The following is a 26,330-nucleotide window of genomic DNA, read 5'->3' on the forward strand; positions in this document are numbered from 1 at the left end:
CCTATGCTCCCAGAATTTTCTCAGGATCTTAGGAATTCTGAGACACCAAAGCCCGGTCTACATTCAACCAGCAGGTGGTACTAACTCCCCAATTAGGATTTCACAATGGCTGTAGCTCTGGAAGTCAGTGCTTTCTTTTCCTACCTGCTAAAAGAATTTCCCTCTAATCCACCAGCCTAGTATGCAATAATTAGGTCTGAGAAACAGCTCTGGTTGGTTAAAGTGACTCAAAAAAGTCATAAAAATTGTGCTGTATCTTTCAAATAGCAATCCAGACTTGAAAAGGATTTGCCTTCTTAGGAAGGGGGGAAGTAACAGGAAGGCCATGTGACCACACATGAATGAAGAGTGCTTCCTTAGGATGCCACTGCTCCTGGGTGTGATGGCTGCCACAAGGTTGTGCTTACAAGGGCATAAACAAATCCAGCCACTAAGGTGCTACAATTAACTAGACTTGTCTTAAGATGAAGAAAAATCTACATCAAAGCAGGATTATTAGCCTTCACTCCATCCTTCTAAAGCATGGAAACTAACCTCTCTCTCTACCCCAATACTGAGTCCCTAAAGAGCCCTGCTTTGATTCAGCTGAGCAAACAGAGACTTCTAATAACCAGACTGCCAATCACAGGGCCAAACCACAAAGAAGTGAGAAATCTCCCCATGTCATCATACAAATGCTTAGGAAGTTCTGTGTTTAGGATACAACAGCTTTGTCTTCAGGACAGTCTTAATCCTCCTTTCTGGGTTCCTACCCCCAACCCTGTTCACTGCCAAACAGAGAGAAGGAAGGCTCAATACTGCCTGTGGAAGGTAGTGCAACTTCTAATTCTTCATAGACTGTCCAAACCAAGCAACAGAAACCCCAAATTTCACAGACCCTACCTGGAAGTGCAAAATAATGGTCCAGATCAGGCCCAGGGTCAGCTTGGGGTTGCCATCTGTGATGTCATCATTGCGAATATTCACTAGTTTCACCTGAAAAAGAAACAAAAGCCACTCTCAGAGCCCTGGGGTGTTTTTTTGTTTTGTTTTGTTTTGTTTACAGATTTTCATTATTTATATACTATAAAATTGACATTTTGGGTGTACAGTTCTATGAGTTTTTAACACATGGATAGATTTGTGTAACTACAACCACAATCAGGATAACAGAATTGTTCTATCACCCCAAAAAGTTCCTTCGTGCTACTCCTCTGTAGTCAAACCCCACCCCCAACCCTAACTCCTGGCAACCACTGATCAGTTTATGGTCCTTAATTTTGCCTTTTCTAAAATGTCATATAAATGGAATCATATAGTACGTAACCTTATGATACTGTTTTTTTACACTCAACATAATGTCCTTGAGATTTACCAATGTCCTTGCATGTATCAATAGTCTGCTCCTTTTAATTGTTGAGTAGTATTTTACCATATGGATAAACAGGGTGTTACCTAATGAAAGATATTTGGGTTGTTTCCAGTTTGGGGCAACTATGAATAAAACTGCTACACTCATGTACAGAAGTATGTGTGAGCATAAGTTTTCATTTCCTAGGAGGGGATTGCTGGGTCAGATGGTATATGTTTCCAGAGTGGCTGTACCATTTTGCATTCCCATCAGTAAGGCAATTTGTAAGCACATGATATTGTAAGTGATGTTTTTATTAAGTCATCAGAGTCCTGATTTTTTTGTTGGTTTTTTTTTGTTTGTTTGTTTGTTTGTTTGTTGAGGTTAAGGGAAATACTTCTTCTTCCTCACCAGTCTTTGGCCTGCTCCCATCTCCATTTGCCCTCCTTTGTGGCAGATATCCACACCTACTCATGACTCCCATTGCTTCTGCTTTACTCCTAAGATCTCATTCCAACAACACAATCTACCCAAACACACAGGCCCTCCTCCCTCCATAGGGTTACCAACCATCCTGGTTTGCTGGTAACTGAGAGGTTTCCTGGGACAAGACATTCAGTGTTAAAACCAAGACTGTGCCAGGCAGAGAGAAGTGGTTTATCTCACTCTACCTCAACCCCTTTGTTAGCTTCTGTCACGCCCTCAACAAGCTCCTGTTCAATTGTGGCAAACTGTACTTGAGCTGTTCTCCTTTTATTTCTTCAACTGAACTGAAATCTGCATGTCTCTAAACAATATTAGTGGCATTCTCAAATAGAAGCCTTATTTTCTTCCCTACTAATTGTGACCTGGGCAAGTTCTTTCCCTCTGCCAGATCTCGGTCTCCTCTTCTGTAAGTCGTGAGTGGTGGTTGTGGTGGGGAGAACCTGCTCTTCCAGTCTGAGAATGCCATTTTTCTAATACTAACAACCCAAATGCAGTGGGCTGGCAACATTAGCCAAGTTCCTATTCCTCAGTTCCATATCCAACAGCTTTCCCCTTTTATTCTGAAGTCTACCTCCCGCAGCCAAACCACCTTCCATGCTGTACTAATCCTTTCCTTGAAGTCTTCTGCATATAACTCCTATTCTCTTTTCCTATCTCATCTTCTACTATCTTTCTTGGCAATTTCAACACTCAAGTCGATAACCCAAATATCACCTTGTCTGCAGAATTTGCCTGTGTTTTTAATTCTGATATACTTTCATTTTCATTCTACTCTTGTCACTGCACAGCTACAACTTGTACCTCACCATTACCCAGATCTGCTCTACAAATAAAACCTCAAAAACCAGAGCCCAACCTACCCACCACCCCAATTTTCTAAGTCCAGTGTTCTTACCTGCCTATTTTTTCATTCTATCATAGTAACCAAATCTACTCTTTGTCCTTATTGAGACTTCCAGCTAATCAATTCTCAACTTTTCCTCTTTTACCATGCCCAGACATTTCAATTTTACTTTCTCCTTTCCCTTTTCATTTATTAATTTATTTCAACAAATATTTAGTAAGTGCCAATTGTGGGTCATTCATTATGACGGATGCTAAAGACAAAAATGTTAAGTAAGATCATGTTACCTATCCTCACAGTGCCTAAAGTGCACTAGAGCAAACAGAGAAATAACAATAGTATTATTTTAGAAGAAGCAAATTGCCATGGGAGCCTTCCCAGTTAATGAGAATTATTGATAAGAATGTTGAAAATGAACTAACTCTAATACATATGCATATAATTTAACTTCATCTTGACCCTTACTGTTGCTTGGGTTACCATCCAGCTCACTCTAAGCAGGTGAACTCTCTGACTCTTTCATCCATCTTCTTCTCTGTGATGGTTAGGTTCATGTGTCAACTTGGCCAGGTAATGGTGCCCAGTTGTTTGGTCACGGAAGCACTGGCCTAACCACTACTGTGAGGACATTTCGTGGACTTATATCATCAGTAAGTGGATTGCATCTATGGCTAATTACATCTACAGTCAACTAAGGGGAGTGTCTTATGCAATGAAACAGGTTTAATTCAATCAGTTGAAGGCTTTAAAAGGAGAAGTGATGACTTCAGCAGTCAGAAAAGAGAATTTCCATCTCTACTTCAGCCAGCCAGCCTCTCCTAGGGAGTTCATCTAAAACCTTCATCGGAGTTGTCAGCTTGCAACCTGCCCTATGGAATCTGGACTTGTGCATCCCCACAGTTGTGTGAGACACTTCAATAAAATCTCATATTTACAGATATCTCCTATTGATTCCATTTCCCTAGAGAACCTTGACTAATATACTCTCCACCACAAAATATCCCTGTAACTTTTTAATCTCTCCTTCCTTCTCCTTGTACCTCAAAAGAAGAGGTATATTTCTTTCCTTTTTCTAAGATAACTACACCAGTTTGCTCTGGATCTCATCCCTCAATCCCTGGATTTGGTTGGTTCCATCAATAAGGAAATAATGGAAAGAAGGATGCATATAGAAAGTGGAAGGGGCATGGATAGTCAAAGGAGCATTAAAATACATATCAGGAGATCTGGGTTAAAATCAGAGGTTTGCTCTAAAGTTGTGTAATTTGGGACAGGATATTTCACTCATCCAGATCTCATTTCCCTGATCCATAAAATGAAGAAACTGGATTAGGAGCTCTCTACGGTATTTTCTAGGTCTAACACTCTATGACTCTTAATACTCCTCTTCACTCTCTATTTTCAGTCTTACCCTCTTCACTGGCTGGTCCTCATTGCCAAAAAGTGTGTTTTCCTTCTTTATCTAGGGAGGGAAAAACTTCTTTCTCCCTTCTCATATCTAGGGTCTGCTAAACTCTATATTTTACTGCTCTATCAAAACTTTTCCCTTATGTCAACAATGCCTAACAGCTAAAACCCTTTTCTTGGATTTAATGTGGCAGTCAACACTCTTACCCACTCATCTAGTTTTCATGATGATTCAGCACTCCGGTTGCCCCTCTTCCTAGATGCAACATCTTTTTTCCCCATCTTTTTTGCTGCTTTATCTTTCATCTTTACTTTGAATCCACCTGAGGTGGGTCCACAAAGTTCTATCTTTAGCATCTTATTCTTTTCTGTGAACACTCTCCCTCTCAGAGAGCCCAGGAATTCTATATAAGGATGACCAAATGAGTAGTCCAACCATAATACAAATTGCTCACTAGCAAGTGAGAGTCAGAACTGGATCAGTCAGATTTAGGGCTTTACTGAGGGCTTACCAGAGGAACTGAGAACATCCCTAAGCAGAGTCCCAATGCCAACAGACCCTGGCAGAATGGGGAAGCACAGGATGGTCTTACCTGTCGCTGCTTTAGGAAGTCCAGGGCAATCTGCACATTCTGCAGTCTATGAAAACGCATCCTGCCCTTCTCCCGGGGCTACAAATAAAAATAAAATGTTAATTTTAGCTATACTAATTTACCACACAGACTCCTTTCCTCTTTCATTTCAAGGACTAAAGAATTTCACATGACTGAAGCCAGGCGTGGGAACATTATATAAAGCTCTCCTTAACAGAAGGACCTACATGTGCGTCACCAGACTCTCTGAGGCCCCAAAATGCCTTGTTTACTGCTATGTGTACACTATATCAGTGCTGCAGCATCTCTCCAGATTCTTCTGTAGTCATATGTGGCAGAACTTGATTCTGGATGTGAAGTTAATGGGAACAAAGACTATGACTCTACAGCTCCTAAAATCACATGCTATTCTAAAGTAAGGCTGGAAAGTCCTGATTGCGTATTACACAATAATGGTTGCAGCCAACGTTGTTACAAATTTGGCAAAACGAGCTAGATGCAACCCGCTTAAAACTATAAGGAACGAGGAGTTATGCATGCTTAATCAACAAGTGGAAAAATCCATAGGGAAGCAACCCTTTCCCCAGCGTGAAATAATAGGGCTACTGAACAAAATACCCCCAAAGAAAGTTATTCACTCAATCCTGGATGTCATATTAGAGAAGCCTGTCTCCACATGATGCCTTTGGTACCCTGTGCAATGCTCAACTATAATCCATTCGGACGTGAATGAGTCCTGTTTGCCCAATGAGTATATGCAGGGATGGCTATATACCTCTAGAACATCTTCTTCCGCTTACATTCCAATGTTACTTTTATTTTACAAAAACTGGGACTAAAACATCACTCTCTCTAGAGTATATCCATTCATAAATATCAGATTTGGTAATAATTAAAAGCTGATGAAATATAAAGTAGCTCTGTTATGGGTACCTATACAATGGAAACATTGCCCAGATCAAAACAGGCGAAACATAGCCAAACACAGAGACTAGAGTGTAAGCATCTGTCTAGGTATGCCCAACACTTCTAAGCAACACTTCCAAACTAGAATAATCTACAAAGATGCCCAACCCTTTCTGGGCAACAGGATAACTTCCTAAAGTCAAAGGTTTAGGAAAAATCTTTTCAGCAAGAACCTATTCTCAGTCATCTTAGCAAAACTAATTTTAAATGCTTAGGAAATGACAGAACTGTGAAACTGAAGATTCTAAGGCAATGGGAAGAAAGATTAAGGAGATGAAAAGATGACTTTATGAGGACAGGATTTGTCTAATCTCTACTTCTGGAAAACGGAGTGTAGGCTGTAATTTAGGGCCTGCAAGGAGAAAATACCCCTATTATATAATCTAATCCTTACTCTTATATTCCCCCCACCAAAATAAATATCCTAAAAACATGCAAGTTAAATCTCTGTCCTCTACCAACAACTAGATATATTATCAACCAAGGCACAGTATCTGCATGCAGTGAGTGGTTTGCAAATAAAAGGCTGCTTTGAAAACAAATGACAAGGTGAATGGCGAAAACCTGGAGGCTAGAGAGGTGGAAAGAGTACCAGTTAGTCTGGAGAGTGGAGCCATTAGCAATTAACTGTCATGCTGTCATCTACACAGCCCACAAATTGGCACTCTGGACTTAGACAACACAGCAAGGCCTCCAGAAAGCCACAGGTCTCCAGGTTACAATAGGATTTGACAACATTATACTCTTTGTGCCAAATGGGGCCAGAACAGTGGCAAGAGGTACAATTAGTTTTAACCACTTCCATTGGGACCGAAATTCTCAGGTGGAAAGGGAAGAAAGCAATTGGTAACTGAGCTACCTGGAGACCTCGAGAACCTCTGGTGGCCCTGCAGTACCAGCTGGGGTGCTGGCATCCCCAAGAGGACCTACTACATCATCATCATCTTCCTCATCCTGCTCTTCGCTGTTCATGTGGCGCCAGGAGGGCATGCTCACCAGACGGAGGGTCTTCAGCCCTGCTGGCTCCTTTGGCCACCAGCCAAGGCAAACACACAACAGAGTAACGGGAAATTCACAATACAAAAATGAAAAGGAAATGAATGCAACATAAAAAAAAAAAAGCTGAAAAGAAATATGAAAATACCCTCCCACCTCCAAAATGATGCAAAACCAAAGCAAAACCAGCACAGATGGTTACACTATAACATTTCTTACGCTGAAACACACCTTCAATTCTCCATAGCCACCCACCCTCTCTGCTTTTGTGAATCAACTAAGGAAGAAAGAGATGATAACCATGAAGGAGAAATGGTTTTTGGTGAAAAGACGATATCCAATGAGTATCTCCATAAACATCTCTAGGTTTTCAAAGGTTAGGAAAAGAAATTAGATTGGAGTGGTTTAAACCTGTTTTATAACCAATGTCATAAAAAAAGATCACTTTTCAATATAAAATCACTACAAATGCATCAAATATACCAGTCAAATTGCCCAAAATATAACGTTATGAGCACTAAGGGGGTAAAGTCCAGTATAGTAAAAGTGAAACTCTGATTACTTATGAAATTTATAAACAAGGGCCAGAGAAGAACTAGAATTTGCCATGTACTGGCTGTGCTAACAAACGCTTCTGCCAATTCCAGATCACTAAAAAATATAAAATTAATTCCATTGTAAGGCAAAAAATATGTGAAACCAAAACAAAAGGCCCAGGGGAAGCCAAGCCCCAATCCTAGAAGGGGCTGAATATTACTTAAGGAGGCCAAACTCTAATATGCAAAATTCTGTTCTTTAACCACAATAAACAATGACTAAGAATTTGCCAAAGGCAATGAGTGGGCTGGGCTCACAGACTGTGGGACCTGTGCATATCTTCAGTTTTCTCTTTCCCCACAGATGTTTCCAATATTCAACTCTGGACCTTTCTAAATGAAAATTAGGTTGTCTATGACACTAAAGAAAGAATATGAACCACACAGGATCATCTGCTTCCATTAGGCTCAAATACATAGAACAATAAGCTCACAAGTGAGGTTATTTTTAATTCCTCAACCAAAGCAAGTATAAGAAAAGTATCTGAAAAGCCAAGAGGCGCAGATAGGATTTGCCTTCATAAATGCAGGAGTTTCCCACAAGCAACTTTCAATGATACATTTTGAGAGGAGGCAGGCAAATTTAATTATGTGGGTAGTCCAAATGTACTACTTCAAGGCTGCACTCAGACATCAACTTCAGCCCTGATCCCAATTTGTAAGACCTGGTGAGTCACAAAAAGGGGAAAGTAAGGTGAATTGGAAAAAATAACTCCAAACACCAAGACTTTTAAATGTAAATTGTACGTCCATATTGAACATAGAAAAAGACAAAATTCACAATAGATGCAAAAATAAGAGGAGTCTGTACAGATTAGAAACAAAACTCTAGGAAGAAAAATATGCCTTAATCAAAAACCTTTAAACATGAATCTACTGCTCCTAAAACACAAGTATCTGCAAATAAATAAAGAATAAGTAATGAGAAAACATGCAGATGTAGAAGGAATACAACTGGTTCCTGATTCCATCAAGAAATGAAAATATATAATAAATCAATTTAAATTAAGATGAAATTACATCATTTGTAAACTACGAATTAGAAATAGAGTTCACCAACAATCTCCTCTACTTAATTCCTCCCACCTGCAAGAGCAAGCATTGATGGCCATTGCCCTAGTCCTCAACAAGGTGGAATGATATGACATTAACAGGACCACACCTCTGAAGCCACTCAACAGAAGAAGAGAGACACTTACCAGTTTGATGCCCGAGAGGACCTCCAGCAGAGAGATCAGGTTATGACCATCCCGCAGATCCTCATAAAGATCATTGATGTGCTTGCGGACCTGGGAACAAGAATGAAAGAGACTGACTTTTATTTGATCATGAATTATTTTATTATTCACACAAGAATCTTTGGTCCAAGGTAAATCCAATATAAAGAATTTGAAGCAGGAAGTAAAAATAAAATAATAAAATTCAGGAATTTTCAGGTTGGAGTACAATACATATGAAATGGTAAGAAGTGTGTGTGTATGTGCGTGTGTATGTGTGTGTGTTAGTTGAAGTCAGATCTATTATGCACTCTGGCCAACACTGAAAAACATTCTAGAAAGTTTGGACAAAGAGATAGGGAGAATTATGATACTAAAAAGTGATAGAGAGGCCAGTCACAGACAAATGATTCCAGCCAGTCAGAAAAGCCTCCCCAAATGCTGCAAAGGAAACTAAAATGCCAGGTACCCAGTGTTTTTTAGGGTACACCTCCAATTCAATCCCTCTCTTATCAGATATTTCTAGTAAATGAATTTGAGGCTTCTTTCCTTAAAAAAAAAAAAGATCCAATTTCATAATTCAAGCAATAGAAAAACAAATCTTACTTTGGAAAAATCTGCTAAATGTGTTACATGTTATCATCTGTCCTTCACTTCTATAAGGTCGGTTACTATTATCATTCATATTGTGCAGATGAGGAAATGAGACACAAAGGCTAAGTGACTTGTCCAAGGTCACCAAGTAGAAAAACTGACCATAGTTTGATCTTTCTGACTTTTTTGCCCTTAACCATTATGCTTTATATAAACATAACCTCATTTAAAAAAAATTTAATCCAAACAACTGCCCTGTGAAGTTTACTTATCACTACCATTCCACAAAAGAAACTGAGGAAGCCAATGCTCTGAGAAGTTAGTTACATAGCTATAAAGTAAGTGGCAGTAGGTCTAGCGACAACTTCATTGAGACAGAATAGAAGTTACAAGGAAGACTAATTTTCAACATAAATAACTTTCTAGACAACAATAGAAAGGACTATCTTCTGAAGTAGTAGAATCATGGTCACTAGAATTATCCAAGCAGAGAACAAAATTTGGAATTTCTACATTTGAGTGAAAATTAAACTAGACAATTTTTAAGTCTTTTCCAATTGTAATATTCTAGCAATCAAAGTACAGTGGGAATTGGAAAAGATAAAGGCTAGAAACACCTGGGAAGACTTCCTAGAAGAGACAGGACTTAACAGATCAGAAGATATTTGGATAGGCAGAAAGAAGGATGAAAGAAGACAGGAAAACCGCTTAAGACTGGGTATAGAAGTGGAAATATGCTAGGTGTGCATATCTGTGTGTTTATGTGTAAAGGAATAAGAAGGTGACAGGTAGATTACCTGACTGGAGACATGGTTCATGATGAATTGGATAATAATTTTCAAATACTGGAAGGATATTTCCTCAATTTTCTGTGCTATTAACATTATACTGGCTATAGACATAACACACTTTTAAGTTTAATCTGCTTTACGAACATTTTTTCCATCATTTTAAGTCTAGACAATGAATAAAACAATACATCTAGCCCTGATTTGAAACATTTGCTGATTTCCATGGTGTAAATACTCCAGCTGTGACCTATTTCAAGCTGACATCACTAAATGTGATGTTGAAAAGAAATGCACAGTAGCACTCCATTACATAATATTTCCATCACAGAGATATAATAGACATAACTAACCTTAAAAGCACAGACAATAATAACAGGTAATAAAATAATTAGGAACTGTGAATTTTTAGTATTTATTACCTTTATTTTTATTATTTTTTTTTAATTTTATTTTGAAATAAATTCAAACTTACAGGAACAGTTGCAAAAACAATACAAGAGGGCAGGGCAAGATGGCGGAGTGGTGAGGAGCAGAATTTCGTCTCTCCCCTAGAGCAGCTGGCAATTACCCAAGAACTTTATGAAACAGTGTTTTCGGGGTCTCCAGTAACCAGTCACACATTGGATGCAAGTTTGGAATTGGAGGAAAAGCTGAGATCGCAGCGAACATTGTTAAGTTCCCCGGACCAGGGGTCTGGCGCCCCACCCCACCCAGACCTCACAGACTGTCCTGCTGCCGGCTCCCTGAAAGGGGGAAAAAAAAAAAACCAAAGAACAGCAATCTGCTGAGGGCAAGAAGAGAGGCTCAAACCAGCCTCAACTGCAGAATTAATTAACAAATTAATTAACTAATTTTGGGAGCTGGGCTGCTAAAGAAGGGTTGGGCTCCGAGAAGTGGGGGCATGTAAAAGCGGGCACCCATTCCCAGACTCCAAAAAAGCCATTTTTTTTTCCCTACATTTTGTCCCTTCTGGCTTCGCACTGATCCCTTATCTTTTTGCATTTCAATAGCCCCCCGGCAGGGGTAGAACTGAAGCTGTTGGAGAGTAATTATCAGACAATAGCCCAAAGCACATCTTTAAATGCTCTAATCTGACACTGACAAAACTTCCAGGCTGGGAAGACTTTTAAAAGAGACTTTTTTTTTTTTCTTTTTTCTTTTTCTTGTTTTTCTTTTCTATTTTTTTTTCTTTAATCTAAAAGTAATATATGTGGTTATTTTCTATTGGAAAGCCCAGGTTGAGGGACTAGGCTGGGCTTGGGGGGAGACAGAGTACCCACAGTGTCTCTGAGTTCCATATTCACTACTGAAGGTCTCCACCCCCGTCTTTAATTGGCAACTCAGGCTGACCAAGGAATCTACCTGGAGAGGCCCCAAAGAGGAGAGGGGAGAAGGGAATAGTGCCCCTGAGAGACAACTGGAGTTCTGAGGATTGGGAGAGTGGAGGGAGGCCCAGCTCAACTGGCAGTCCTCCTTCTGGGAACTCAGACCCCAGGGGCTGGAATTCAGATTCCAGCTTCAGTCAGCCACGCCCCTGACAGAATCAGAGTCACCAGGAGAACTAAAGTCTCCACACCTCCTTACACTGGTGGGGGAGCTGCGGGCTGGCCAGCGCCACCTGCTGGACAGGAGAGGAAAAGCACCAATTCTAAAGGCCTCAGGAAGGTCTCATTCTCAGGAAAACTCCATACCCTCCCAATGAGACCTGGGCCTCACTTGACTGGGAAAATCTGACTAGGTCGACCATATCTGAGGAGACCCACTCACAAAAAGGTTACATAGAGGCAGAGCAAGAAACAGAAAAAACAAAAGGGGAAAAATTCTGATCAACTAAATAGAACCTAAGTTAGAGGTCTAGAATAAGTTGAACTGAATAACAGGGGCCAGAGAACAAAGCCAACCAACAAGAAAACCACTAGGTAAAAGATAGAAAACAAGCTCCAAAATAAATTAATCAAGAAAATCAGATGCCTAGACAACTTAAGATAACAAGCCATACCAGGAAACACGAAAACATGGACCAGCCAAAGGAACAAACTAATAGCTCACCTGAGACACAGGAGTGGAGGCAACTAATGCTAAATAAATTCGATGAAATGAAGGAAGATACAGCAAAAGAGCTGAAGGATATAAAGAAGACACTGGCTGACCATAAAGAAGAATTCATAAACTTAAAAAAACAAGTGGCAGAACTCATGGGAATGAAGGCCACAATGGAGGAGATGAAAAACACAATGGAGGGACACAAGAGTAGATCTGAACAGGCAGAAGAAAGGATCAGTGAACTGGAAGACAGGTCATTTGAATTCATACACACAAAAGAAAAGATGGTGAAAAAAAATGGAAAAATATGAGCAGGGTCTTAGGGAGCTGAGTGACAACATGTAATGCACAAATATATGTGTTATGGGTATCCCAGAAGGAGAAGAGAGGGCAAAAGGGGCAGAAAGAGTAATAGAAGACATATTCACTGAAAATTTCCCAACTCTTATAAAATTATGACAGAAAATTAGAGATTCAAGAAGTACAACATACCCCAAATAGAACAGATCCCAATAGACCTACTCCAAGACGCTTACTGGTCAGTTTGTCCAATGTCAAAGACAAAGAGAGGATTCTGAAAGCAGCAAGAGAAGAGCGATCCATCACATACAAGGGAAGGTCGATAAGACTATGTACAGATTTCTCTGCAGAAACCATAGAGGCAAGAAGACAGTGGCATGATATATTTAAGATACTGAAAGAGAAAAATTGCCAAACAAGAATTCTATATCCAGCAAAACTTTCCTTCAAAACTGAGGGAGAGATTAAAACATTTTCAGACAAACAGACACTGAGAGAGTTTGTGAATAAGAGACCGGCACTACAAGAAATACTAAAGGGAGTGCTACAGGCTGATAGGAAAAGACAGGAGAGAGAGAGTTGGAGAGGAGTACAGAAATGAGTCTTAAATTTGGATGTTTTATTTTATCTATCATATCCCGGAGATCTATTTAGATTTTTCCCCCATTCTTTCTTTTGTTCTTTTATTCTCCATTCTGTGGTCCTCAAGGATGCTGAGTCATTGCTCAACTTCCTCTAATCTTGTATTATGAGTATCCAGAGTATTTTTAATTTGGCCAACAGTTTCTTTTATTTCCATAAGATCTTCTATTTTTTATTTACTCTTGCAATTTCTTCTTTATGCTCTTCTAGGGTCTTCTTTATGTCCTTTATATCCTGTGCCATGCTCGCATTGTTTGACTTTAGTTCTTTAATTAATTGCACCAAGTACTGTGTCTCTTCTGATCTTATGATTTGGGTGTTTGGGTTTAGGTTCTCCATATCGTCTGTTTTTTTCATATGCTTTAAGATTTTCTGTTGTTTTTGGCCTCTTGGCATTTGCTTTACTTGATAGGGTTCTTCCAGGGTCTATAAAATACCAGTCTCTAATTTGTCAGATCTACAGCTTGGTGGCGTACACTTTCTCTAACTAACCAGCAGATGGCTTCCGTGAGTCACCTATTCCCCTCAAGTCAGTTCTCCCCAACTTTGCCTTCGTGGTGTGTGGGGGTCTGATTCTTGTGGGGTTCAATTGGTGCACCAAGTTTGGATGTGTTGTTGGTGCTGTCTGCCCTGAATGTGGGGAGTGTGTCTGAGCAGTTAGGGAGGCAGGGCACCTTTAATAATCAAACCTCCTAGGTGTTCCCGGAGATTTAAGGCTGTTGCAAGAGTCCAAGCCTTCACCTCAGTCCCACCACAGATCGTCTCTGCTGCTGACCCACAAGTCCCTGGCACTGGCATAGGGTCCCTGGGATTTCCTAGCGGGTCCCCCTTCTCAGCCATGCTCTTCCAGGACCCCTGCTGAGGGAAGGCTGTGCCACGTCACAAGTGTGCGCCGGCCCTCCAAGGAAGCCCTGGGCTGCCGGGCCATGCAGCAGCATTCCCAGCCTGCTGTAAATATGGTTGAATGGGACATGTTAATTTCCCCCTTTTCACACAGCTCTACCTTCCCAGCTGCGGGACAATTAGGTGTGGGTGCACTAAAGGCCACTGTCCACGGCCGATACTGCGGCATGTGCGCAGTGCTGCGGGAAGTACTCCCCGTCACACTGGGACCCTTGGCATGGCTCTGGGCTACAGCTCTGGCCCCGGGCAGGAGCATTCCCAGCCTGCTGGGGAGATGGCTGCAAGGGGTGTGGTTTCTTTCTCCTTTTGGCTCCCCTCTGCCCCCTGGCCCCGAGACAATCGGCAGCAGACTATCCTCCAACCCAGAAACTGAGACGTTGGCACAGCATGCCCTTGTCGTGCTTTGCTGTGCGGTTCTCACCGTTGTAACTACAGCCACTCCCGGGTTTTGTTTTTTTTTTTTAAAAGAATTAGTCCATCTCCAAATGCCAACCCAGTTTCCCCACACCACAGAGCGGTCACCGGACTTTCAGCCAGCTCACTCACTCATTTCAGAATGCAGACTCCCAGTTTCACCAAATGCACAGTCCCTGTGGATTTAGCAGACCTTGTTCGGCTGGTGCATCGCTAGAACTGGTGTTCTGGGTCACTTTCTGGCTTTTATCTAGTATTTTTCAGGGAGGTGTTTTTTTGCCCTGTCTTACCTAGCTGCCATCTTGGGTTATTCACAAACCTTTATTTAGACTGAACAGATTATCCAGTTTCTGGGCCCCACCAAGAAGAAATTCACAGATGGGACAAACGCTGCTGCCGACAGAGGCCGTCGCTCTGACGGGAGCTGCTGCTCCGACAGGGGCCGCCGCTCCTACAGGGAAAGTTGCTCTGGGTAGTGCACACAGGAGACTCTCAGCACAGAAGAACTAGCTAGATTTTAAATATAATTTGTTTAATGTAGGTTTATATAATTTATTTTTTGATGAAGGCTATGCTAAACAACCAACACATAAAATTCCTGAAAATTAATAAGCCTGTACAAGCTGGTTCCTGCCCACCATTGGCTCCAAGATTTCAAAACCTCTCTCTCAAATGAGTCCAGTGCTTTAAGCTTGGGGCCTGGGATAAACATAGTGTGTCATTAACAGAAATAAGCAGGGTTATTAGGAAGGTTGGCAGGGGAGTAGATATGATAAATTTGATTTTATAGGTGCTGAATTTAAAATGAAAGCAAAGGAACAATAAAAGGAAATGTTGGGGAAGCAGCTGGAAATAACAGAATTCAGTTTGGGTCAGCTGAGAACTTAAGTTTAGAAGTCATATGCATAGAGGTGCTAGCTAAAGACATGGGAAACATTGAACTTTCTGTGTTAGGAGCAAGAAAAAAAGCCAAGGATGCTAAGGACTGGACCTTGGGGAATAGCCAGAATTAGAAGGCAGGAGATGGAAAAACAATCAACAAAAGACATTTTTAAAAAAAGAGCAATGAAAAGAGGTAGGGAAAAAAACAAAAAAGTGTGACCAAGGAAGGAATGATCACCAATACCAAATGCTACAGAGATAAAGGAGGATATGAACTAAGAAACAGTTTTTGAATTTTGCTACAAACAGTTAAGGGTGATTTTTGCAAGAATAATTTTCAAGACAGTGGTGGAATGAAAGTCAGATTATAAACGAATGGTAGGTAAAAAAATAAAATCAGGAAATATAAAATTCTTGACAGTAAGAGTTAAGAAGAGAAGGGAAAACTAAGTCAAATGAGGGATTTATTTTTAATGAATTTTTTATTGTGAACTTTAACATATATACATAACAGTGATAGCTTTCAAAGTATGATTTAACAAGTAGTTAGATAGGAAATTTGAAAGAATGTTATGGGTTACAGATCCACAATTTCAGTTAGTTCCATCATTGTAAAATATAACATATATATACAGAAAGGTGTTAACTTCAAAGTAGATCAACAAGCAGTTATATAGGTAATTTTAAAAAATGTTATGGGTTTAGTTCCTCAGTTTCAGTTCTTTCCTTATTGTGAAATATAGGACATATACAGAAAGGTATTAACTTTCAAAGCACAATTCTACGCCATTGCAAAATTTTCAGTTTCTTTCACCATTCATTACCCTGTTCCCTAGTTCACTAATTCTTTCCTCTGCCTCTTCAAATCTGCTGTTGTGTGTCTCAAGTATATTTTTAATTTGATCAACAGTATCTTTTATTTCCATAAGATCTGCTATTTTTTAATTTACTTGTTTAAATTCTTCTTTATGCTCTTCTAGGGTTTTCTTGATGTCCTTTAAGTCCTTAGCTTTCTAACTGAAGTTATTTTGGAGATTTGTGTGTACTTCTTTGATTAACTGCTCCAAGTTCTGTGTCTCCTCCGGCTTTTTAATTTGATCATTTGAGTTGACCATATCTTCTGGATTCTTCATACGTTTACAATTTTCTGTTGTTGTTGGCCTCGTAGCACTTTCTTATCTTGATAAGGTTCTTTTAGGATATGCAGGATTATTTGAACATTTATCTATAATTTGGCAGAGATACATCTTGGTGGAGTGCACTTTCCCTGTCCCACCATCAGATGGCACTCTTGAGGCGCCTCTTACCCACAAGCCAGCTCTCCCCCAATTTCGTCTACACGCTGGGCAGGGTCCAAACCAGATGAAAATCAAATCAGTACACCAATTTTCTGTGTGCACTGGGGACTGCCAGCCCTGTGGGAGGGAAGTGGGTCCTGCACAGTTTGGCAGAAAGTACACTCCTAGGCACAGTGGTTCCAGCAATTCCCAGGGCTGTGAGTGACCACTCTGGGGCTACGGAGCTGTGTGTCTCACCTTCCAGCTCAAATGTCCCACAGTCCCTACCAGCTGTGTCCTCGTAAGTCCTGTGGGTTGGGGAGGGGCTCTCAGCTGTGCACTGTGGGCTTCCATGAAGGAAGAGTGATTGCAGTCACGAGTCTGTCCAATTCCCAGTCCCCAGTACGGGAGCTCTCAGACACAGGTTGTGACGGGTTGTCTCCCCAGCCAACTGCTAAGATGGGTGCACAGGGCATGGAAAGCTGCTCCCTTCTGCACATGTCTACCAGTTCCAACTGCCAGTCCCTGGCACAAGAGCTCTCGACTGCAAGGCTGTGAAGGGTTATCACCCCCAGACAACTGCTGAGAAGGGTGCACAGAGCGTGGAAGGCTGCTCCCTTCTGCGCTTGTCAGCTACTCCAACCGCCCGTCCTCAGCAGTGTTCCAGGATGAACACTCACCCATCCTAAACTCAGTCTCTCTAACTCTCCAGCTATGTCCTTGCTATGTGGTGAAGTCCCTGCCCAGCCAGTGGTATCCTGGAACTGTTCTGGGGCGCTTTCTGTCCTTTATCTAGTGTTTATCATGGAGAAGAATTCTGCTCTACCTCTCCTAATCCTCCATCTTCTCAGAAGTCAAGAATTTATTTTGATAGAAAAGACCTGAATACAGGGTGTAAACATCAGGGAAGCATCCAATACTTATTTAAACAAGTGATAATAGGGCTTGAGGACCAAGTGAGATCATATTATCAATAGGCTAATTAAGCATCACAGAGTACTGAAAAGAAAAAGGAGGCACCTTGAAATGAAAAGTTAATTTCACATCATGGTCCCAATATCTCATTTTGAACACTCCAGTGATTTTTATACTTGTGAAAAGCAAAATTCAACCCCTTCCAAGAAACCTAGATCAGAACTAGATTATGTCTCTCAATCTTTGTCAGATTATAATAACCAAATAATTATGAAAATAAAACTACCAGAGGGATATAGATAGAAGTAAATGGTAGAGGGAAGTGTAGTGATATTTTTTTCCTGGAGAACTGTCAACAACAGAGAACAGCAGTCTATTTCTGAGCATACTGGACACAGCTCTGCCTAAAGAAGAGTAAAGAATTAGCTAACATTTACTTGGTGCTTTTGTGAGAAACTTTTTAGATGCAGAAATGGGATTTGGAGGGCCCAAGTAACATCCCCAACATCATATAGCCAGTATATGGCCAGGCTGATCAAATCCAGATGTGCCTCTTTCTAAAGTCCTTACCCCTCCTGCACATGTATGTTGCCTCTGAAGTTTTCCACAAATCTCTTAAGAAAACGTCCAGTGGACAAAGTATCAGAAGGTTTGAGGCAGCAAGTAAAGCCAAGAGTACTCAGAAATCATCATAAGGATGTTCTTTTCTACAAATAATCATGCTGCTCTGTCAACAAATAAGATTTGAATGAAAAAACTCAATTATCCAGGGCCTTAGTTGTTTGCACTCTCTATGAAAATCACTGTCAATATTAGTGAATGTCTCCAAAAAAGATGTACAAATGGCCAATAACCACATAAGAAGATGCTTGATATCATTAGCCATCAGGGAAATGTAAATCAAAACCACAATCAGATACCATTTCACACTCACTAAGATGGTTATAATCAAAAAGACATATAATAATAAGTGCTGGCGAAAATGCAAAGAAATGGCAACTTCAATACATTGTTGGTGGGAATGTAAAAATGGCACAGCTATTTTAGAAAACAGTCTGATGGCTCCTCAAAAGGCTAAACACAGTTACCATATGACCCAAAATTCTATACGTAGTATAGAATCAAGAAAATTGAAGAAACAATGTCCATACAAAAAATTGTATATGAATGTTCACAGTAGCTTTGTTCATAACAGCCAAAAAGCAAAAACAAACATCCATCAACTGATAAAGGGATAAATAAAATGCAGTATATCCATACAATGAAATATTATTTGGCAATAAAAAGAAATGAAGTACTGATACATGCTACAATGTGGATGAACCCTGAAAACATTATGCTAAGTGAAAGAAGCCAGTTACAAGCAACTACATATTGTATGGCTCCATTTATATTAGGTATCCAAAACAGGCAAATCTATAGAGACAGAAAGTAGATTAATGATTACCTAGCTGGGATGGGGGTCAACAAGGGAGAGGCAGAGTATGGGAGGACTGGGGCATGATAGCTAAGAGGTATAAGGTTTCTTTTTGACTTGATGAAAATGTTCTGAAAGTGATTATAGTGATGGTTGTACACTATCCGTAAAGATACTAAAAGCCATTGAATTGTATACCTTAAATGGGTGAATTGTATGATATGTGAATTAAAAAAGCTGTTAAAAAATTAGTGTTGAACTAAATTTTGAGAGGCCATATCCATCCTAACTAGGCTAATTCTCCTCAACCACTAGACCCAGGCCTATGTATTAATAAGCCAAGCTCTCTCAATTTTTTATAGACTGGCTTGAAGCTATGAAAAAATAAACAAATTCCTCCAATTTCTGAAAGGTGTAGCAAAGGAAATAAATTGCACTGGAAGTGCTTGCAATCACAACCTGAACCCAAAGGAACTTTGAAAAATACCCAACTGTAACACTCTCACTTTACAGAAGAGAAAACCATTGCCTTGATAAGTTAAATAACTTGTCTATTATCAGTTAGCTGGGAAATGGCAGAGCTGGGTATAGAACACTTTCTCCCAACTCCCAGTTCAGTGTTCACTCCCTGCACAGGGCTTCTATGATGCCCAAAGGGTCAAAATGACACATTACCAATAATATTAAATAATTAATCAGATAACTCCCCCCAAAAAAGACCCAAGGATTGCCATGTAATATTCTCTGATACCTGCAGAAAACCTGATCCAGAAAAGCTTTCCTCTAAGGCTGTTAAAAAGAAACATAAGCTGCTCAATTTCTTTGATCTAAACTATGCTGAAAAGCAATAAATAGGTAAAGGGAGAAGGTTGTAAGAGAAAAATGTTACTTACTGTCATCTATACTGATTAAAAGACATAGGGAAAGTTAGAATGAGCCTGGAAACTTCAGATGGATTTCTGAATTTATAGATTTCTAAGCTGAAAGAGGGGAATTCCATATTGATTCATTGGCCAAATTTATCTTTAAAAAAAAAAAACCCAAATGCTGAAAAATAAATTACAGCTGTCCTGATCTTTTCACTGTAGAATGAGTGGAAGCTGGGAATCCCTGCTGAGAGGTAAGCAGAGTGAGAGAGGGGAGAAAAGTGTGAGGTTCTTTGCAGATAAGAATTCTATCTTCCCTCTGTTTTGAAGAATCTAACAATGGTACAAGCCAATCATGCTTAACAAAGTCTCTCTGAGAATAAGGATGATTCTAAAATCCATGTAGATTTACATAGCAGGCAAATATCCACTGGGAGAAGAGAATCCAGAGTAAAACCCAAGTCCAAATGCAGGGCCAAACTTTTTTGGTGGGGGGAGTGAGATATATTTGGAGTGAAATCAAACTGAAAAATCAGGTCCAGGCAGAGACAGCCACAAACCTCCACCCTATGATCACACTTAGGTAGCAAAGGCAACACTCCTCTCCTCAGTGTCTAACCACCACTACCTTGTCAGTCTCTTAAACTCCACTGCCCCCTTCTCCTTTCAACATTTCTCAAAGACATGAATAAGCAAAGAGGTGTGAAAATCCGTGCAATGTTTAGGAAGCAGGGAGTTTTCTCCGGTGGCTACAGAAGAGGCTGCACAGGACAAGGTGCCTGGAAACCTGATGCTGTATCTACTACCGTTTGCTCAACTAGAGTCTCAGACAGATAGAGAGATGTTGGGAACATAAATAAAAATGTGGAGCTTGCAAATTTTTGCTGGTATGTCTGAAATTCTTAAAATTCCCAAAAGACCAGAGGCTTCTAGATTGAATCCAGGAATAAAAACAGAACGAACTATTCCACCTGCTAGATTAAATATTGGCCTTTCCTTTCTACCTACTAACCTCTAAAGTGAATAGGAACTGACCAGGAAAGCATCTCTCCTGATCCTTAGGAGCTCATGTTCTCAGTTCTCTCTCACTTTTTCTTAAGTTCTCTTTAGGGAGATACATTTTACCAGAACCTAAAGACATGGCATAGATAATTTAAATAACACCTCATTAAAAACTCTAGATTTTTCTTTTTGATGGTTCTGATATACAAACACAATTCTTGGGTTTATCAGCTTGCATTCTAAATTAGTTTATATATTTCAGATTCTTACATCCTTAATAAATCTCTTTTAAGATTGGATCAAGAGTGTTCTCAACTAATAAAAAGGAATTAATTTGTTTATTCTAGAATGAACTATTTCTCACATGGGATATATTTTTCAACTAAATCTAGAACTTAGGAGCCCTGGTTGTTTCTGATCTTACATCAGTCTACCTGCCAACAGAAACATTAATCTGCATATGCTTGGGGAGCAAAAGAGAGGATGCTTGTGTTGCAAAAACAAACCTCAATCTCTAATTCTCAGCCCAAAGTACAAAGAATTCCAACACAGAGCAATGATTCCGATTAGCAGTAATCTTTCTCCAAAATATCCCAAGATGAGAAAATGTCATTAGAACCATAAGGTTGGAAGCCTAAAAAGAGATGAAAAATAGCCAGGGATTTAAGTAAAGCTCTGGCTGGACTCCAATTTCTAACAATGCTATAATGTGTTCCTCCAGTCTCTCCCTCCCTGGGCCTCCTGTCATCATACAGCCCCAAGGCAGAAGTCCAACAGGCAGCACCAGCTACAAATGAGCAGCAGGGAGCAAACATTTGTATTCAACTATAAAGATTAGGGACGAGCTTGAGACAGGATAAGTTCAGTTCTTCAAACTGTTGAAGATCAGGTAAGAAAGCGGAATAAGATGTGAACATGTTTAGCAGAAAGAACAAGTAATTTTGGTCAGACGACTCATGACAGATCCTTAGCTCCATCGCTCACTAGCTGTGTAATTTTGGTTAAGTCACCTTACCACTCTAATTCTCGTTTTGCTTAGCTGTAAAAATTGAGAGAATAAAATATATGTACCTCCCACAGAGGATCAACACCACTGAAATATTAATTGCTCAAAACAATAAATAATTATTATGTACTTATATACCTTGTATAGTACTTGACAGAGAAAGTAACACAATATTACAGTTACAGACCAAAATGAGCACTCTAACAGAGGAGACCAAGGTGTGAACACACAAGGCATCTCTTCAAATGGATTTGCAATTAATTTAGCCTGAAGGATGGGGGTTAGAGTCTTAAGAAGGTAATTTGGAGTCAAGTCTTAAAGGGTAAGTGGGTGATGGCCAGGCAGAGGAGGCTGGGGCATGCACTGTAGGTAGAGAGAAATGAATAAGCAAAGAGGTATGAAAGTACACAGGGTTTAGGGAGCAGTGAGTTGTCTTGAGTTGCTATAGCACAAGCTATATAGAAAAGACTGCCAGGAAACGAAACTGGACAGATAGGGTGGAATCAGGTTGTGAATCTGCACCACAGCTGTTTGGTGTCATCAAACTGATGGTCAATGAAAGAAATTACAGAAGGCAATAGCAGTTTCTTCTCCCTTTCTCGCTTCCTTCTTCATCCTAACACTATAAAAAATAAAACACAATATCTGCCTTCAAGTTATAATCTAGCAGAAAGATACAGAATGTTTATAAGTGCTATTATAATAAGTACATAAGGAGTACAGTGAGGGCACAAAGAAAACGGTGATCAATTCTACATGAGAGGGTCAGGAAAATCCTTATTGTGGAGGTATTAAATTGGTGTAATGCAGACAACACAAAGCTGGGGAAGCTATTCCAAGCAGGGGGAGCAGCATGAACAAAGACATGGAATCATAAAATAGCATGGCACCCAGTTCAGCAAGAGCCTAATGTATGAGGGGAAATTTGGTGCTGTCAGCCTGTAAGGTAGGCAGAAGCCAAAGACAGTATTGCATAGGTTAAGAGCACAGGTTCTAGACTTCAGGTTGCTTGTACTCTAAAATTTCAGTCCTGCTTCTTTCTAGCAGTATGAACTTAAACAAGTTACTTAATCTCTCTGAACTTCATTTTCCTTATCAATAAAATGGGGATATTAATAGAACATATAGTATAAGTCACTGAAGGATTAAATGAGATAATCCATGTAAAGGACTTAATATAGTGTGACTTACAGTAAACACTCAATAAACTACTACTATTATCATTATGATTGTTATTATAGAAAATTTCATTAGGAAATTATTATGGTGGTCAAGGTAAAAGATGAAGAGGCCCTAGACCAGAGTAGAGGCAATGGCAATAAAAGATGGAACATAGATACAAGCAATCTTTCTGAGTTGCAAATGACTGGACTTGGTAACAAGGAAGAGACCAGGGACAGACTGAATCAAGTATGATTCTAGATCCTTAACTTAGACAGCTCAGTATATATACAAGTGAAAACATTCAGCAATTTGGGATGTGCTGAATATAGGATGTGCAGCGGTAGCACCCAGACGGATTTGTCAAGCAAATGAGAACCACAGGTCTTTGGCTTAGTAAAGAATGCAGGAAAAGGCTCTATCACTGTCTCCTTATCCATTTCTTATAGTCTGAGAACTGAAAATCATGTTTGATTTATGTAGCCATCTTCCTGGCTGTAGCTTACTGAACTATAAATGGACACCTGACACGGGGAGGAAGAGAAAATCCCAGCCAATCAGATTTTCCAGTGTTTGTGTCTTTAGAATCATGCAGCCTCAGGGGTTTCTGTCACCATTTTGGGGAAAGCCACAATGGGTTCACATGTAAGCAAAAGGAGAAATTCAGGAAAAAATGAATGTAGTCAACTGGCAGATTGAATTATGTACCCCAGAAAAACATGTTCTTAATCTTAATCTATTCTGGTGGGTATGGACCCATTGTAAAGAGATCTCTTGAGGATGTTATTTCAGTTAAGGTGTGGTCCAACTGAATCAGGTTGGGCTTTAATCTGGATTATTGGAGTCCTTTTTAAACAGAATAAAATCTGGACAGAGAGAAAAAGCCACAGAAGAAGCCTAAAGTCAACAGATCCCAGAGAAAGAAGGAGAAGACATGGCTGGGTACACTGGCATGTGACAAAAAAGCCAAGGACCAAGGAATGCCAGCAGCCAACCCCAGAATACCACAGTCTTCAGGGAGAAAGTAGTCTTGCTGAACACCTTGAATCTGTACTTTTCCTGGTCTCAAAACCATGAGCCAATAAATTTCCATTGTTTAAGCCAATCCATTATATTGTATTTGTTTTAGCAACTAGGAAAGAAAGAGACATACAAAAAGAAGTAAAAACGAAGGACTACATGGCCTTATAAAAAGAGAACGAGAAAGCAGTTGCCTGATAAATGATGAGTTTTCATAAAACCCAGCTGCATCCAGATATCGGATCCTGTGACATCATCCTGTATCTTTTCTACTAGTGTTTCTTTGCTTTCTATGCAACCACACAATCCCTATGACTAAAACAGATGCGACTGTCCAAAAAGAATACAGAGAATAAAACAAGAAAAGGGCTTACATTAGAACCCTTACATTAGAACATCAACATGGAAGAATCAGGGAGGGGAAGAAAAGTCAGATAAAGAGGTAGAAAAAAAGCATTCACAGAGGAAAGAGGTAACTCAGGAAAAAACAGTGTTCTAGAAGCCAAACTAAGAAATGGTTTTAAGGAGTCATTAGTCAATAATATCAAATGCTACAGAGAAATCAAATAGGAGGAAAATGAAACTAGGTCACTAGTTTTGCCAGAGAAGCAGAAATTATTATGAACTCAAAGATTGTTTCCAAATCATGACTGCCACATTAGTAACACCATCTCCCCTTTGGTGGTCTTTAAAATGTCTCTGCCTTGGTTTACTCCCATTTAATAATAACAATAACAATAACAATACCTTGGCTAGTCTGGAAATGTCCTGTATCTTGATCTGCATGGTGGTTATACAGCATATACACATGTTAAAATCAACCAACTATACATTCAGGATTTGTGTACTTTAAGGGAGAGAGAACAAAATTTCCCCTGTCCCATCTTTACATAGCAATCACACTAAAAAATAAAAATTTTAAAAAGTGGCTAACAAAATAATTTTTACAGATAGGTGGGAAATGTTCTTTGAATCCCTGGAATCATCCCATGGCATCCTCAACTTCAGCCTTCTGAGGTAATGGCAAGTATTACTGCCCTTGACAAAAAACTGATCAGTAAAGGTCTCCACATAGCTATGACCATATTAGTTACAATCTTAAAAAAAAGTTACAAGCATATCTTCCACAGACTCAAGCACAGGACAAGCAATCTGCACTATCTAGGAGAAGGGAATCAGAGATCCAGATTAAGAGCAGGAAGTGGTGCTAGGGTAGCACAGGTGAACCTACCTTCATCAAGTGCTTGTTGACCCACTTGGTGAACGTTTTCTTCTGAACCCGGTCCCGTTCATCTGCAAAAGAAACACAGAGAAGACACTGGCCTAGTGCTACTCAGGCAAAAAGTTCCCATACCCCCACCTTGCCCACACCTCAGTTTCTCTCGGACCACTTAAAAAGGTTGACTTTCCCCTACACCAGTGAGAGACAGTGTGTCTCTTGTTATTAGAAAGGTATGGCCTATCTGAATTTCCCCTTCAGTCCCAGCCATGCTGTCACTTTACAGATTAGATAGAATCATGTGCCTCAAAAATCATGTCATAGCATAGACTCCATAGCATCATAATTCTCTGGGGAGCACAGTGACAGACACACAGACACACAGACACACAGACACACAGACACACCCTTCCCTCCACAACAAGCTCCAAAAAGCCACACACACACACACACACACACACACACACACACACACACCCTTCCCTCCACAACAAGCTCCAAAAAGCCAAACTTGTGAATATCATCAAAAGAAGAGGTGGGGTGGCCTTTTGGCCACATCCCTCCCACAAAGGTATAATGACATTTGAGTCAATCGCACTGCAATGGTTAAATCTCACTCTTCATGCACTGATCTGCCTGATCAATGCTCCACTCTCTTTCCTACCCACTTCTTCCAACATTACAATTTCTTCACCAGCCATTACCAACCAGCCAAACTCTCAAAGCTACCCAGTTTACCCCCACTGCACATCTCTTTTCTCCCTTCCTTCTGCTAAGTCTTATCCCATTTTTTTGTAGGCAAACTCTTCTTTATTCTCAACTTTTTCACTCTTCACTTTAATAAGAACAAAACTGTCAACACTTGACAATGACTAATCCAGAGAGGCCTTATCTTACAGGACTCATCTTTTCCCACTCCTGCCAATTCCCCAAAGCCAAGAGCCTACTGATTCATCAGCCCCACTCCTCTTCTATTTATTTGAAGCCCAGGCCATCCCCTTTACCATTTTATTCAAATCATCCTGTCATTGGTTATTTCCTACTGTCCATCCCCCTCCACATGGCAAATCTACCTTAACTTTCCCTGACAATTTGTTTCACATTTATCATTTCCACATGTATCCTCTGCATCATCCTCACATTACTTCAACATACAAACTGACAATGTATCTGATACGCTATCTGAAAGTGCAACACCCAGCTTGGCTCCATTGACCTTCATCTCCAAGTCATAACCAGCTACTACATTGGCATAGCATGGGCCTCACTCCCTCTCCAACACAACCTTTTTAACAATCACTGTTATCAGTCTCTCATATCTCCTCGCTCTTCAACTACTCCATCCTCATCTCACCTTATTCATTAAGAATATCTAAGATTATCCCCATCTATGCTAGACAACAAGGTTAAGCAATTCAAACTTGCCCTCACTAATTAATATCC

General features: G+C 40.1%; 1 protein-coding gene across 24 annotated transcripts in view; it reads right to left on the reverse strand.

Moving 5' to 3' along the window:
• Positions 1-26,330, reverse strand: part of MACF1 (microtubule actin crosslinking factor 1) — a 356,335-nt gene that overhangs the window by 202,557 nt on the left and 127,448 nt on the right. For all 24 annotated transcript variants that reach the window (XM_037827638.1, XM_037827637.1, XM_037827645.1 and 21 more), the window contains exons 2-5: positions 24,900-24,961; positions 8,418-8,507; positions 4,661-4,738; positions 883-975 (exon numbers count right to left, since the gene is read on the reverse strand). In XM_037827638.1, coding sequence (XP_037683566.1) covers positions 883-975; positions 4,661-4,738; positions 8,418-8,507; positions 24,900-24,961 — 323 coding nt within the window. The remainder of the gene's footprint in view (positions 1-882; positions 976-4,660; positions 4,739-8,417; positions 8,508-24,899; positions 24,962-26,330) is intronic.

This window comes from Choloepus didactylus, chromosome 2 (assembly GCF_015220235.1).
Source record: "Choloepus didactylus isolate mChoDid1 chromosome 2, mChoDid1.pri, whole genome shotgun sequence".
NCBI classification, from domain to species: domain Eukaryota; kingdom Metazoa; phylum Chordata; class Mammalia; order Pilosa; family Megalonychidae; genus Choloepus; species Choloepus didactylus.